The sequence below is a fragment of the Lingula anatina genome, chromosome 1 (assembly GCF_051362555.1).
Source record: "Lingula anatina isolate TDL-2025a chromosome 1, LinAna3.0, whole genome shotgun sequence".
Lineage (NCBI taxonomy): Eukaryota > Metazoa > Brachiopoda > Lingulata > Lingulida > Lingulidae > Lingula > Lingula anatina.
In genome coordinates, this window is record NC_141767.1 from 45,183,804 (window position 1) to 45,201,108 (window position 17,305).

Sequence of the window (17,305 nt, forward strand, 5' to 3'; positions counted from 1 at the left end):
ATGTGTCGTTTCTTGCAGTTCTCCAGTAGGTGGCTCTACCTGTAGCAGCTCTTCTGTGTTGAAAGAACGAAATGTCGAAAAGGAGGAAATTTAGAACATTGAATTGACTCATCACATTAGAGGCTCTTTGGTCAGAATGTGCCGTTTCTGTTGCGGCTGTGGTGACAGGTAAAAATGTATTAAAATATCAGAGAAATTGTGACTCTGTATGAGTTTTATGTGAGTTTTGTACATTGGAAACTTTTGATCAAAATTAGACTGAATGAGACGAACTCCAACTGTTCAAGCAGGGAATTATATCGGATATAATTCCCTGGTTCAAGTTAGTCTTTATTTATCATCCATAAGTTTGTGAATACTAATAGGGATTGGTTATCGTGATGAAGCGTGCGGATTGTAGATTTTACCCATATAAAGCCGCTGTCTATCCATCATGAGATATTAAAATATTTGCTGACTAACTTTCATGCACAGAAGTCCTTCCTGTAAGTTAAACGTGAGTACCTATGACAAGTGCATTCCCAGAGATTTAGATCGATCCATCTAACTCCCTGGGGGTTCACGCTAAATTGCAGTCAGCTGAGCACGCACGGTAGTTAATTACCCCCTTACAGCTTTTAGTAGGCGGGACAGACATTTAAGCCCGCTAAGCTGACAGTAATCTAGTGAGACTCCCCACAGGGATAGATCGATCTGAAATATGTGGGAATGGGGTCATAGAGTAAGGAAAACTCTTATTTCATCTCCAGAGCTCTATAGAATTATACTCAGTAGAACAGTGTTTGAAATTATCAAACTGCAAATAATATACATCAGTGTCCTATTCCTCCTAAATTAATTTTATTCATTGCAGCAAAATAAAAAAGGTGGTGAATGTCATTTACTACCAGTTTAGCTGTCCCTACAAGTGGGATGGACACTTGACACTGATTGCCTCTCTTCACCTGGTTATTTACATGGCTGCCAACAGTACACATTGTTGTGAAATAACTAGGACCAATGAGATAAACTTCCTTCTTCCCCATGGAAATGAAAATCATTTGTATTTTTGAACAACAGAACTTGAGAATAAACTCTAACTCGTATAACCTTAATCTGAGTCTCTGTGGAATTTGAAGTGATTTGCTTATATCCTGAGCTTAGGTTTGAACTCAAAAACATTATTTTAGGAAAAAATAGTGAGAGAGGTATAGATTAATGAGAAGCTGTCTGGGATAATATGACAGTTGAGAGTCATAATGAATAATACATTATTTAAAACTATGCTAGTAAGCCTTTGGGTTGCTGCTCTAGTTAGCCTCTTTTTTCCTCTTAATTTAGAAAAAGATAAAAGTGTTATAATATGGAAAGATGCAGACTTTGTAAAGGTTGAAATACTAGCCCTTTAATTCCATACTGTATGCTAGTTTAATGGAGCTCTGTTGCAGTTTTAATAAATATTTTCAATCATAATCTTCACCTCTGTGATTAATGACACTGCTATCCCTGCCTGGCTATTTCAGTGCATTTGTATAACATAAGTAAATTTATACAGGCACAATCACACCAAGATGTTTTAGTTGGGAAATCTTTAAGGGGCAAAAATCTCATAATCAGACAAATGGATTGTTTACAAAGGACTTCAGAGTGGGAATCAGTGAGTGCCATTTGGAATGTATTTGAAATCCAGTTGCCTGATGATTACGTTTGACAGACAATTGTTGAAAATTGTCTTGGTATACATACGTACGGGTTACCTAGTGTGTCACATGTAAATCAGTGTGCATTAGATATATATGCTGCCTTCATAATACTCTTTGGAATGTTAATTGTGAAGTGTTGTAGCTTAAACCCCACAGATTATTCAATACAAACATTATGTTGTAACCTGTTATCGTTAACAATTATTGTCACTTTGCGTGGAATGATTGTTATTTTTCCATTACATAATAAGTTACATGTACAATGAAAATAGCCTAAATTGTAGACCACCAAAAGAGCTCAGGGTTTTTATATAAGGTTGGCAAAATTGTGATACTTCTGTAAGTATATATCATTGTCTATCTTAACTATCGGTAATTGAAAAACTTGGTGTTTAGGATCTGAGATTCATTATTTGCATTAGGAACCGAAAGGTATAAAACTTGAGGCACAATTGATTTTGATCATTAGATATTGCTGCATTTAATAATATTTATGGCATACAGAATATATGAGATACATACTGTAAGTGCATGCTCAATTTAAGGCTAGACTTTAGAAAAATCAGTGACTTAAGACCAATTTTAGATAAGATAATAAAATAAATGTACATTGTAGGTATTCCCCTCCCAATTTCATAACTTGTAAAACATGAATTCAGTGAATTGAAGTTGTTTGATGGATGTGCAACACAGAAAGGGTGTGGTTAGAAATGACGTACATGTATCTCATCTACAAACACCACTGACATCTGTATAATTTATTGGTGTGAAAACATCAGCGCAAGTCCCGAGTTCTCAAGATTGTAAAAGTAATGAGGCGCCGTCAACATTGTGGGAAGAAGAAATAATATTGAGCTTTCTTTTTAAAAATACATGTGACCTCCGTATGAATTCCAACCTCTGCCCCTGGTAATAAAGGTATTCAGTTTAAAGCCCTTTCTACCCTTTGAGTAACTTTCTCTCTGCATTTAGTCAGCACTTAATACCTGAATAGTCAGTATTATTTCACATATTACTTATTCACATTCATAATATAGGGGAGGGCAAAGGAACAATTGGTAGGTCATTGAACCATTGTGAGAGGTGTTTAGGCAATAGATTTATTACAAAGTAGTCTTAAATAGCTGTCTAAATGGGAATAAGTCTAATCCAAATATCTGCCCACTTAAAAACATTCTAGTGGCAATAAAATGGGCTGATTGCCTTCTTTTGCAGGTGTTCTTAGAGCAACACAGTCAAACTGAATACTTTGAAAGTCATGTAATGATCCAGCAAACATCAACAGGGTGGTGCATAGGGAAGTAAACTGCAGAGCCATTTTGGTGGTTATTATAGCCTTGTTGTACCAGGTAAGCTGAAAATATTATTCTCTTGGTATTGTTTTTGTTGGCATTGCTTTGTATGAGACTTTGTGAATGTGCCTAGAATAGACCATGATACAAAGCTGAGGAGAAAAGAGATGTTTATTGAACAGCACCAATGATGCCTGTCCTAGGTATGAGACCGTGGAATCGGAGCCACAACAAGACCAGTGTTGTGCGTCTCTTGGCTTTAATTAGTGATAGTGGGGTTGTCAGCTTTTCACATTAATAGATATTTTTAAAAATTTACTTTGAAGTTCCCTCTTACCATTTTTTCAGTGTTATTCTAATTTTTCAATTTCATATGAGAATAATGGGTGTATACATATGTGATTTTGTAATGTTGACCTCTTGCAAATTGTTTTAAATAACTGTTGCTGGATTTGCCTCCATGAATGCAAAATATTTGTATTGGAAATGAAGCTAAAAATGATGCTATTTTGGTTTCTACTTCAGTTAGTTGATCCAGCTGCATTTGTGATGTGTTTTTGGCACTGAATAATCATTTTGCATGCCTGGACACATATCTTGTAGCTTATTGAATTGTTATTGTCTTAAATGATAATTCCTGGCAATTTAGAAAGTAATTGACAGCTAGAGTAGTTGGTTTGTCATATTAAAAAATGAAGGTGTAGTCAGTCATTTATCTCCCAATTGACATTTTTATGTATTAAGATACACCTGTGTGGTCTTGATGCAGTTCTATTCCATGGGTAAGGCACATTCCCTTAGGTACCTTTCACATTAGTCCCAGAAGGATGGAATCTGATTTGACAGGCCCGTAGCCAGGGGGGGTTCGGGGGGTTCGGGGGGTTCGAAAGAACCGCCCCTTTTGCTGGGAAAAGGTCCACTTTGGGTAAAGTTTGATCAAGGTACATGGCATTTTTATGGGAAAAGGTCCACTTTTTCAGAAAAAGAACCCCCCTTTTGAAATTGCTGGCTACGGGCCTGTTTGATATCAGTGATGTCATCATTCTATCTGTTATAATGATGTGTGTAAGAAATTGTTATCAGAAGAGTGTTATTTTCTTAACATTAGCTAGGATGTGGTGCTCTGCTCATAACTGGCATAAGGCTGTGCAGACATAAGCTTGATTATACTTTAAGAGGTCCTAGGTTCCATGTACTTTTTTTTTGGATTCAGTCTAATAAAGTGGAAAAAAAACAAAGCTAGCACAGTAATGAATATTACTGCACAAACATACTCATCAATAAAAAATTGACATTCTGTTAATGTAGCATTGTCCTGGTATTGGTTTTGTGACTTTTTTGTAGCAGATCACTTATTACAAAGGCAAACAGATAACATGATAATACACTCAGCTTCTCATTGTTATGACACTTATTGTGTAGGGGAATATAGCTCATAAGTTTCATGTACTCTTCTGATTGGAATGAATGATGGGTAGAAATTGCTCTTGAAAAACAATTCCCTTTTCAATAACAACCAGGGATAGAATATGGGCATCAATAATATCTCTGCTGAGCAGGCACACATTGAAATTATGCTGCCAGTATAGATTAATCAGTTGAACCTTATGCTGGTTAGGTAGAAACAGTGCTCTATATGATCTGAAGGTAAGGCTGGATTTTGGTTACCATTTGGTTATATATATTTATTTTTTTTCAATTTGCTGAAAAATGTGAAAATTTGCATGTAGAAAATGAAAGAGGATTTATTTATTTATATGTTAAAATTTTCGAATATTTCATTTTTGCTAATTGATATAAATACAACAAAATATGCTTATACAGAGTGACTTGAGTAACAAATAATATAAAGTTTCAAGTAGTTGTTTATTAGTTTGTTTGTAAGTCTAACACTAGCACCTAACAGTGTACAAAATGCATGCAAGTATGAATAAAGTTTACAAATGTTATTATGAAGTTATTAGAGGTCTCTCAAACTACTACCTTATTAACCAATTTCAATATTGTGCACATTTTTTTTTACTTTCTCCATGCAGCTTTTAAAGTCCAGAACTCAGTTTTGTATCTGTATCTATGAATTGGATGAACATAACTCCAGATTCCACAGTGGTTGTGAATCTGATTTACTCAGCTGATCCCAAGATTCTCTGTTATTATGTGCTTTGCTGGGATCTGATGATTTCATACATAATGTATTGAACTCAGTTGTCATTTTCTCTTCAGGAAACCGTCCCACTCACTGTGATAATAGAGTCAAGGTACCAGGCAGTACTAGCAGGACTAGCAGGTGAGTTGATGAAGCTATATGATATGTTTAACAAATTTGGAAATTAAATTGTCTTACTAAGTTTGTTTAACTATTCTTTTCATAATTAGTATTATATCCCTTCAGTGTGTTTATTAAAATTACTGAGTAATTTTAATGTATTCATATAATAAATTGAAGTGTAAAATTAGTGTTTTTAGAATTACAGTATTAATCCTTGCCAGAGCATTATATATGTGTGTGTGTGTGTGTGTGTGTGTGTGTGTGTGTGTGTGTACCATCTAAATGTGCCATCTGTAGTAAATGTGCAGTAGCTCAGTATTGTGTTAGAGAATATCAGTGTTGTGAGTGTTGTGATCTCGGGAGAATACTGGAGACTTGAAAAATAAAGTATGGTGCTGGGAAATCAGACTTGGTGTCTTGTTGGTTTGAATCTAAGAACATCTTAAAGAACATCACATTGGCGACGAGGAATTATGGAGGAGGAAGAACCCCAAGCAGTAAACTTGACGCATATACCAACTTTTCCACCTTTCATCATCAGACAGGAACCGAACACCGTCTTTAAAAGATGGGGAAAATGGAAGGAAAGATTTGAAAACCTCATGGTTGCACTGAACATCAAAAACTCGCAACAGAAGAGAGCCATGCTTTTACATTTAGCTGGTGAGGAATTTTTAGACATTTTTGAGAATCTGCCAGACAGAGGGGACTCATATGAAGATGCGGTAGCTTCTTTTGGACAGTACGTAAGACCTCATCATAATCCTGAGTTTGAAATTTACAAATTTCGAAGCTGTAAGCAAGAATCTAGTGAAACCATTGATTCATACCATATCAAACTAAGACAAATAGGAGCCAACTGTGGATTTGAAAATTTGGACAGAGAGGTTAAGTCACAAATTATACAAGGATGTACATCCCATAAGTTGAGAAGAAAAGCTCTTAGTGACCAGACTCTCACACTGAATAACTTGCTTACACATGCTAGAGCTTTAGAGCTGTCTGAACAAAGGTCCCATATTATGGAGGGCGATACCAGTCCTACCACAGTCTATGCCGTGAAAAAATCAGCACAAGCCCAAGCACCTAAACCACACAAGCCAAGTCATAACAAGTCCAAAACACAGCCAAAACAGGGTTTCAGGGAGTGTTGGTTCTGCGGTGGAGAGTACCCACACAAAGGAGTTTGTCCTGCCAAGGGTAAAATCTGCAGAAAATGTAACAAGTTGAACCATTTCCAAATCAAATGCAGAAGTAAAGAGAACAAAACAAAACCTGATCATGCTCCTATCAGTACTGTAAATGAAAATAAATGTAGCAAGTATATTATTGCTTTACAGGTTAGCTCACAGTCTATTGACTTTGAGCTAGATACTGGTGCGTCTGTCACGTTGATTGGTCAAGATTTGTATGAATCAAAGTTCAAAGATCACCCTTTACGTCAATCAGATTTGCATCTCACATCTTATTGCGGCAATCCTCTTAGTTTATTGGGGGAAATAACAGTCACAGTGAGTTACAATGACCAGTCTGTAGACCTACCATTAGTAGTGGTGGAGGGATCTAAACCTGCATTGTTGGGGCAAAACTGGTTAGAGAAAATAAAGTTAGATTGGTCCAATGTCTTTTCTGTACAGAGTGACCCAAAGTTAAAGTCACTTCTGTCACAATACAAAGATGTATTTGCTACAAGTCAAGGGTCAATCAAAGGTTTTGAAGCAGATGTTTACATTCCTGAAGGTACAACTCCCATATTCAAGAAAGCTTATAGTGTACCCTACCCTCTGCAAGATAAGGTTAAATCTCAGCTGTTGGAGGCAGTTGAGAAGGGTCATTATACCAAAGTAGAAAGTAGTAAGTGGGCGAGTCCACAAGTCACTGTTGTAAAACCATCAGGGGATCTGAGGTTATGTGGTGACTATAAGGTCACAGTTAATACAGTACTAGACAAAGACCCATATCCACTCCCAACTATTCAGTCAGTACTAGCCAAACATGCAAAAGGGAAATTCAGATCTAAAATAGATTTGCGCGAAGCATTTTCCCAGTTAAAATTGAGTGAGAAGTCAAAACAATATCTCACGATTAACACTTTGATTGGTTTGTTACGCCCAGAGCGAATGCCGTATGGTATTACGACTGCTCCGCAGCAGTTTCAACGCGTTATGGATCAAGTGTTGGATGGTATTGAGGAGGCTGCTTGTTCTATTGATGATATACTCATCACTACTGACACAGTAGAAGAACATTACATAGCACTACAACGTGTGCTGCAGAGACTCCGTCAGTACAATATCCGTGCGCGTTTGTCAAAGTGTAGTTTCATTCAGAAACGTATTGATATTCTTGGTCATACACTGGATGAAAGTGGTATACATCCAAGTGCCAAGAACATAGAAAATATCATGAATATGCCCAAGCCTGAAAATGTTTCAGAGCTCAAGTCATTCCTGGGAATGTTAAACTTTTATGGGAAATTCATAAAGAACATGTCTACTCAGGTGTCCACACTAAACAGGCTCTTAAGCAAAAATGTAGAGTGGAACTGGACAAAGGAGTGTGATGCTGCATTTAATGCTGCCAAGTCTGCTATTTCTGCAGAGTCATGTCTCACACCCTATGATCCTAAACGGCCAATCGTATTAGCTTGTGATGCATCATCAGTGGGGATTGGTGCAGTCATAAGTCATATTATGGAAGATGGTTCTGAACGCCCCATTGAAACAGCCTCTCGTACTCTTTCTAAAGCAGAAAAGAATTATGCTCAAATTGAGAAAGAGGCTTTAGCCATCATATTTGGTGTGAAGAAATTCCACATGTATTTATATGGAAGAGAGTTTACTCTTATTACAGACCATCTGCCTCTTGTGAAAATATTCAATTCACATACTGGTATACCGTCATTAGCTGCAGCTAGAATGCAACGCTGGAGTTTGATTCTGTCAGCTTACAATTACAAGATAAAATATAGAAAGTCTGCTGACAATGCAAGTGCAGATTGCTTTTCACGGTTACCAAATAAAAATTCTGAGCCTATTGAGGATAACGAGTTTGTTGTCCATTGTGTGTCTTTCACAGAAGAATTACCTGTGAAAGCGAGTGATATTAGCAAAGCCACTATAAAGGACCCAGTCTTGTCCAGAGTGTATGATTTCACTCTTAATGGTTGGCCAAGCTATGTCAAAGATGATTCTTTGATGCCTTACTTTAGACGCAGAAATGAACTTACTGTTGACCAAGGTTGCATACTTTGGGGATTACGTGTCATCATACCACCTTGTTATCGTGACCGTTTACTTCGTGAATTACACGAAGAACATCATGGGATTGTTAGAATGAAGTCCTTAGCTAGAGGGTACTTGTGGTGGCCTGGACTAGATTCTGGAATTGAGTCTTTGGTCTCTGGATGTGATGAATGTCAATCAAACAGAGCCTTGCCAGCTGTTGCACCACTGATCCCATGGTCTTTCCCTTCACGTGTGTGGGAGAGGGTCCATATTGATTTCTTTGAGAAAGACAATCGTTCTTATTTGATACTGATTGATGCATATTCGAAGTGGATAGAAGTAGAAGAAATGCAATCTACTACTGCTTCGAAAACAATTGATGTTTTACGTTCGTGGTTTGCAAGAGCAGGTTTGCCTGAGATTATTGTGTCAGATAATGGACCACAGTTTACCTCAGGGGAGTTTCGTAAATTCTGTGAAATGAATGGAATAAATCACAAACTTATACCTCCGTACCATGCAAGCACGAATGGTGCCGCTGAGCGTTCAGTGCAAGTTATCAAACAAGGGCTAACAAAACATATGTTAGAGAATAGGGAAGGTTCCCGCAGTCTGAGATTATCCCAGTTAATGATGCTGTATAGAATAACTCCGCATTCAACAACTGGTGTCAGTCCATCTGAATTGTTCATGAAGCGTCAGATTAGGTCAAAATTTTCTCTTTTGAAACCCAGCCTTTCTATGTCTGTTGAAACAAAACAGGAAAAGCTATGTCAGTATCATGACAAACGTCCCAAGTCGCGTCACTTTAACCTGTATGATAAGGTCAGAGTTCGCAATTTCAGAGGGGGGCAAGAGAAATGGGTTTCTGGTTGCATTGTGAAAGTTTGTGGACCTCATACATATGTTGTACAAATTGGCAGATCGAAACGCTTTGTGCATATTGATCATATAATTGGTTCCACTGTTTCAAATGAAATGCCATTTTCTGATGAAGTTAATGTGACACTACCTTCAAGAGAAAATGTTGAATCTGATAATCAAACAAAGACTGAATTTGAGCAACCTGAGCCAAGGTTTCATTCAGAACCTGTTCAAATTGAGCATGAATCAGGTGATACAATGGACAATAGTGATGCAAAATTACCTGACAAATCTGAAGCTAGCAGTACATTTGTATCTGATGATGTTGAGGCTAGTCCTACTGTTGATAAACAACCAGTTCGCAGATATCCACAAAGGGAGCGCAAAGCACCTGAGAGACTAACTTACACTTGACTGAGAAATATTACTGTCATTAAAATTTTCTAGAGACATATTGTCATACATGTAAGATGACCAAGGACTGTTAAAGGATTAATGAGAACTGTTGATCTGTTTACACTCTGAAGTGATTATTTAGAGTGCCTCTGAGTATTTGTAACATTTTAGTTTATTTAGTTTTGTCATTATATAAGTAAAAAGAAAAAAAAATTGCACATTTAAAGTCATTGTGGTGCATATCTCAAGAGGGAGAGATGTAGTAAATGTGCAGTAGCTCAGTATTGTGTTAGAGAATATCAGTGTTGTGAGTGTTGTGATCTCGGGAGAATACTGGAGACTTGAAAAATAAAGTATGGTGCTGGGAAATCAGACTTGGTGTCTTGTTGGTTTGAATCTAAGAACATCTTAAAGAACATCACACCATCAACTACTTTTCTTTCATAGATTGCAAGTTATATTAATTTTATGATTTTCAGGAACAGCTGAATTTTGACTTTGCATGTCTAATTCAGATTTCAAACTATTGCATTCATATTTTAATTTGATACAAGCTTATGAAAAGCTTATTGATTTGTGACAGGGAAACAAACTATGGGGTACATATGCATTCTAAGAAAAGTTGTTGGCTGTGCAAGCATACCATATATAGTATTCAATATTTAGTAGGACCAAGGGATATTTTAAAAGTGTGCTGTTTTCTCTGCATGTTTGATCATCTTAACAATCAGTACATTCTATGTTGTACATATTGTCTTTGTATTTTGACCTCAGAGGGAAATGACATGATCCCAGTCTTAATTCCATTTCCAATTGAACCAATAAAGAATCCAGTTTTTGCATTTCCATTTGAACTAAGCCACTTCATAGCCACTTAGTGCAATGTGCGTCACAGGGTTGTTAAAAATAGTTTTAATTCCATATCCTTTGGAATTTAAAGGTTTTGAAAAAAAGTTAATGAGAGTACATATAAGGCTAAAATTTAGTAGTAAATGCTGTTTTATGCAGCTCTACCCACCACACATTTTTGCATGATATGTAACTCATTTTGTTTGAGATTCTCCAAATGAGAATTCGAAATGTATTCTTTGTAACACGCCAAATAGTATGTCTATGTAATTTTAGTTTGATAATTCAGTAATCCGGTTTACTCCTTGAATTGGCATTCATAGTACAGAATATCTAAAAAAAAAAAGCTGTAATGACAGACTTTCTATAAGATCACAAACCTATTTTTACTCAAATTTCCATTTCTGCATAACAAAGGCCAAGGCAATTAACAAGCTGTGGGCTTTTGCACCAAATGAATAAAATTGAGTAAGATGATATTCTTTTGATCAATTCTGAAACATGCAGGCATTGTTCTTGTAATCAGAGAGGAAAGAAGTCATCCTGTTTCATAAAGTCCTTGCATTTTGGATTTTAGTTTGCCATTATTGTCTGTGTATCCACATTATTCATTTGAAATTTGTTTTCATTAATTTTTTTTTTGTCAGCATGATTGCTTTTCTATTTAGTGTGCACAATTGACATTTGAAACTCAGTTTTTCCTCCTATAAGATAAGAACAATCTGTATTATTTGATCATGTTCTAAGGCAACCATGATTAATGACAGATTTTCCTCTTTCATTTAATCTACTTGCTCTTTATATATCACAAAAGAGAAGAGAAAATTATGACTGTGGAGTGATAAGAAGAATAAAACATTGCATCCAGATAACGGGATATTGATTGCTATTTTAATATTTCATCAGTCAGTTATTTCCAGCCTTATTTTATCAGGTTATGTAAGTTGTAAAGAGAGCCCATTATATACTCTGCCGGATTACTTAAAACCAGTCAATTATCCCCCTGATGCATTGCGTTCCTCACTTATTTCAGCTTGAATGCAGGTGTTAATGTCCAAATCTGCTGTCAGTGATTACTGAAAACTAAATTTTAAATTTTCAAGGTGAGTTGAATATCTTTGTGATGTAAAGTAAAATGAAGACAGGTAAGCAATGGAACAATTTGTAATCCTATATTTGTGTATAAGACATGGGTAGTGTGTGAGAATACATTGTGAATATATCACTCTCTTTGGCATTAGTTTCAGATGACATGTATACTGTGACATCAATCATAATGGCGAGCATCTTACGGTTTAAAATGTCATTATAATGTCTTTTTTTTCACATGTTATGGGAGACTTGAGGCATAGCACTTGCCACTCGGTAACCTTACAGCAAAAGAAACTAGGTTTAAATGTTTTGTGTCAGTACAATGTATATAAGGTGCATGTTAATGCATTCAAAGATGACTTAAGCATGTTCATAATTATGTGATTACATGTGTATGTTCATTTGTGTCTACCTTATGTTGGTCCCAGGTTGTTTTTTCCGAGTCTTAATGTCTATGGTAAGGCGTGGCTTGTGAGAAAACTGACAGCTCTATCCTGTATGTGTTTGCATGCATATGTGAATGTGTTTGTGGTTTAGAAAAAAATGAAATTCAATCATTGCTGCTGTAGGAACATTCAAAGGCTATTTGAGCATTAGTGGAAAGAAGGCTTTTACAATGAATTGTTTGAAGTTTGAAATAGTTTTATAATGTGTGTGTGTGTGTGTGTGTGTGTGTGTGTGTGTGTGTGTGCAGTTAAACTCTTAATAATAAACTTAACTCTCTCATAAATGCCATCTCTTATTAATGACCATGGGTGTAACTGTATGTATGATTTCAAAAACTTAGTGTAATTGTGCATCCAAAACTTAATGATTGTTGAAACAGCTTGCCAACACACTTAATGAGTGCAGATGTCTGAATACTTCAATATTTTGTGCTCCTTAATGCATATAAAGGAGATTTTTTTTTTTGAACAGTAAACTTATGAAGATTTCTAATATAACACATAGTCTAAGACCCATTAAACAATTTTATTAGCAAAAAATAGCAGAACCATCACATATCTCTGCAACTTTTTCGTTGATTTGAATGTAAACAGGGTGCAATAACTTTTTTCCATCAATTAAAACTTAGTTAAACTTCTGCACTGTTTTATATCTCATCATTTCAGAATTATTTGGATAACTTTTTGAAAAGAGAAGTATCTTTTTCTCAATACATTAAAAGTAGCAGCTATGTAGACCATGGTGTAAATATTGAAGAACATTACACTTTGACGTGCTGAGGAGATTCTCTGCCAAAGGCAATTTCTGTATTCACACGTATTGTCCACTAGAAGGAAATATTCATAAATAAAACTATGTTCTCTCATGGTATCTGCTAGCAAGCATAGGTTTCTTAATTGGGATAACTGCCATTTTGGTGGAATTGATAATATGTCCATGTGTTGTTTACAATGTTTTTATTGTTGAATTTTAAATCATATTTGAAGAGTTGTTATCCCTTTAAGTGCATTATTTGAACCCACAAATAAACTAGTGTGAAATACTGTACTTCAGAAATGTCTGCATCAATACAATATAAGATTGACATCTCCCTCCCCCCCCCCAAAAAAAAAATGTTGTTCATGTACACAGGTGTGTGCGTGCATGTATGTGTACACATGTTTTTCATCTCCATTACAAAATAATGGTTTTGATTTTGATGTGAAGAGATGGCATTATTTTAGGAATTAGACATTGGGTTCCCTAGATTTGCAGGCCTGTAGCCAGGGGAGGTTCGGGGGGTTCGAAAGAACCACCCCTTTGGCTGGGAAAAGGTCCAATCAGGGTAAAATTTGATCTGGGAACATGATGTTTTTATGGAAAAAGGTCTATTTTTTCAGAAAATGAACCCCCCTTTTGAAATTGCTGGCTCCGGGCCTGACTTGTTAATTTGAAAGAAAAAAAAGTGCCCTTGTACTAGTGGTTGGGATGTGGTACATTGTCACTTTAATTTTAAAGGTGTCACCACTTGATTACTACATCAAGATCTATGCATGTCTGGAAGTAACTGCACCCCATGATTTATTCCCAGTACTTTATTGTGGGTTTGCATTTAAAACCTATGTATTTCACTTCCCACTCAGCAGAGCAGTGAGTTGAAAATATAGTGTGTTGTGTGTAATTTGTAACTTTGTTGAATGATGAACTTGCTGAATAGCAGAAGCACTTCTTATGCAGCAAGGGGCACTGCTACTGTGTCAAATGAACAGTCAAGGGACTATCTTTGTGACAATGTCTCAATTTAACGCTAGGTGTCAACCTGTGTATATTATCTGAAAGAGGATGAGATTTCACTGGAGATAGGCTTGAAACTCGGCTTTCTGCAATTAACTTGAAAAGGTGACAATTTGTACCATGAAAAGAATAAAATAATAAACTAAGCTGTACTGCGCCTTATCTTCACTCCACCTATTAGCTCCTTAGGCTACAGAGGTATGCTTGGTTCATGTCAGCATGTCAAACTTTTGGCTAGACACAAAAATGTATTTTGGCTAAAGGAAATGTGAAATATATTTTTATTTATTTTTGGCAGTGTGAAGAGAATTATGTATGAATTTGAAAATTGGTCTGTTTAAAAAAAATTACTCTCTTGTAAACTCACATGGGTAATGTATCATGAGAAATGTGGGGATGACAATTTCTGCATCTGGTGAAACGGGTGTAAGCAGGTATGTAATGGATTGGGGTTTGAGGTTAAGCGATTAAGATCAGTGGGAAGATTTGCTTAATCTTCTTATAGAAATGTTCTGTTTGTGTTGGAGGATATGAGATATTTTTATGGAGGAATTTGGTTCATTGTAGAGAGGAAGTAAACTTCGAGTCTAAAGGTGAAGCCTGTCTGAGAACTATTGTGTAGTTTAGTGTAGCAACGCACCAGAAAATTGTTTTGAATATTTTCATGTTTTCAATCACTGATGTTTTTAATTGAAAATCACTTTTTTCTGCCAAGGATAACTATTTTATTGTTTCTTCTTGATTTGGAACAGGAATGTAAAGATAGCAAGTTTTGTGTTTTTATTCATGGCTGTTTTATACCTTTAAATGTGTTTTAGATGGATTACTTTTCACTCAATAACTTTTTATTTCTATTTAATGCAAATAGATGCTCCTAAGATTGCATTTGTTTTAATGGGCATAATGTATGCTGTAACACTCAAACCATGTAAGGAAAATGCCAATCTCAAGAATGAACTATGACTTATTTTTGATTTGAAGCTCATGGGTGCAGTTGAATTTATTTCCCATAAAAAGCAATGAATCAGTTTATACATTCTTATACTATTTTGCATGTAGTCCCAAACATGGACACTCTCTACTGGCTATCCCTGCCATATGGTGTCATTATACCTGTGATATGGTTGTCAGGACTTGACATCAACAACAACAGCAACAGTAGATCATTAGGCGAGGAATCCCTCGTGGGGTTCTAATTATAGTCATAGGATGGGCGAGAGAACTGATTAATTGACAGGAGCCTCTTAAACTTGGTCTGATTATGTCCATCATAGTGATTTCAGTAGTAAGTTCTTCTGTAATGAAATGAAATCTAGTATGAAAGAACCCAAGTTTGATGGATATTTTCAAGTTGTCATGTGGAGTGATGATTGGCAGTAGTTTTTGAAAGGAGATTGTAGTGAAAACTGTTTTGATTGTGTAAGGAATGATGATTTTTTTATTGAATGGTTAATGGGGCTAAATTGTTTTTCTTATGGTGATTTGTATGACTTGCCTTATAAGAAGATACCTATTCAGATATCCCATTATTCCAGTGTAGATAGATGAAAAACAATAATTACATATTTCAACATATAAAACTATGCAAGGCCATTATCCCAGTGCAGGGAGGTTACAGTGGTGGAGGAAATATCAGGCATGTGGCACTCCAATGATAAGAATTAATAGGATTGATTTGTTGATGAGGCAGCATCAGATATGACGTACAGGGAGAATTCCTGGGCTCTGGTACAGGTAGCTATGTGTAGTCATCAAATAGATGTTCATTTTGTTCTGTATGAGTGAAGTGATAGGTGGGATGGGCACCTGTGCGTGGCAAGTAGAATAGAAAGATGTAAGTCTTGTAATAATATTATGGATACAATATTGAATTTGGTTATCTTGGATGTTTACTTTGATGTTCATGATGTCTGTGTAAACTAAGAATTTATGGAGAAACTGTTCAGTATATTAAGTTTACCATCCAATAGTGTCTGAAATATTTAATTATGATAATGTTTCCCAGTATAAAAATGTAAAGTATGTATTTAGAGTACAAAGAAACAGAGAGATGCAATATAGTACAATTTTGATTTTAAAGCTGAAGAATGAATTATATTTATTCTGTTACTTAAGATTGCTTAAAAATTCTGCATACTTGTTTGATATCTTGCATATTTTCAATGGATATCCAACTTTCCCACATTGTGGCCAGCACTTGTGACATCATAAATTTATTTTAAACTTCACCTATGTGTAATGCTGTGTCACAGCTGTGACACTATGGATGCACACATGATGCATTCACACACACAGAGAATAGAATGATTTCACTTCATGCTGTTTCTGTATGGTAACACTCTTAACAGTTGAGGCTCAATAAGTAGACTAAAGATTTTCCCTTTATTTATATTTCAAGTTGGGGACAGGTTATGGCAATTTTTTGCAGGCTCCAACTTGGTTACATATAAAACAAATAAATATAGATCTATATGTAGATTCTGAAAAGTTTATACGTGTGGACAGACCTGAAATGTTTGTCACTGGTCTTTTGTGACTGTCATTTGTCTTAAAGAGCCATCTGTTATCACATATTTTTGAATAAAGTTCCACCTGTCATCATTGTAATAAACACATAATTAAAATACTGGGGATGGTGATAGCACCTGTATTTCTAGGAAACGCGTATAAAAGGGCTGAGAGATGAAGCAGTCAGCATACAGGAGGTATTTTGGTTGGTGGTATGTTGGAGTTGGGCTCTATTGACTGAATAGTTTATGGAATACGTATTTCATTTAGATTACATATAAGAGTTGCAGAAATGAACTTTACTGCTGACATTAAAAGGCAGTGTTTTGGTAGGTATTGTTTTACAATTCCATTCTCATATTTAGTAAGTAGTATACCATATAATAACAGAATTGTATAATGTGTGGTTGGAAATATGACAATGCACACCTAGAAAGGCCGAATTTTAGGTATTGTTATAAAATTCATTTGTTATTATCCAGTGGATTTTTGTTTTAGAATTTTTTTCTCTCACTCGCTGTATGATTATTTTATCTGTTTTCATTTTTTTTTATCTTTAAAGTCTGCTATACCATAGTGTTATGATTGTAAACAATTAAGTCTGTATCAGAGGAAGTGTGATATTTCTCTGATTTAAACACACCCAGAAGAATGGAAAAAATTAGCCAAAATCTTAAGCTCTATCTTTGATTCTAGCCTTGTATTGTTTGCAAGTACCTAACAGAACATGTGCAGTTAAATTTTGAATATCAAAGGTCAAACAATTTAGGGCAACATTTTTTGCTCTATCAAGTGTTTGCTTGCTAGGCTGTTGTGTGGACTTAGTGAAATCATGGACTTTAATGCATCTACTTTTCTCCAATCAATCTGGCATTGGAAATGAGTGAGTTATACCAATATTTGAGG

At 35.7% G+C, this 17,305-nt stretch overlaps 2 protein-coding genes across 12 annotated transcripts in view; both read left to right on the forward strand.

The window, feature by feature from the left end:
• The first annotated feature begins 23 nt into the window (after positions 1-23).
• Positions 24-17,305, forward strand: part of LOC106176223 (protein inscuteable homolog) — a 33,913-nt gene continuing 16,631 nt past the window's right edge. The window contains exons 1-4 of one of the 11 annotated variants that reach the window (XM_013558508.2): positions 24-168; positions 2,898-3,031; positions 3,719-3,756; positions 5,198-5,261. Coding sequence is in view for 3 of the 11 variants with exons in the window: in XM_013558504.3 (XP_013413958.1) it covers positions 16,692-16,728 (37 nt within the window). In the remaining 8 variants the exon portion in view is untranslated. The other 10 variants (XM_087013144.1, XM_013558505.2, XM_087013171.1 and 7 more) reach the window with 10 other exon arrangements.
• LOC106174149 (uncharacterized protein K02A2.6) lies at positions 5,717-9,748 on the forward strand. The gene has a single exon (XM_013555569.3). The coding sequence runs from the start codon at positions 5,717-5,719 to the stop codon at positions 9,746-9,748; it is 4,032 nt and encodes a 1,343-aa protein (XP_013411023.2).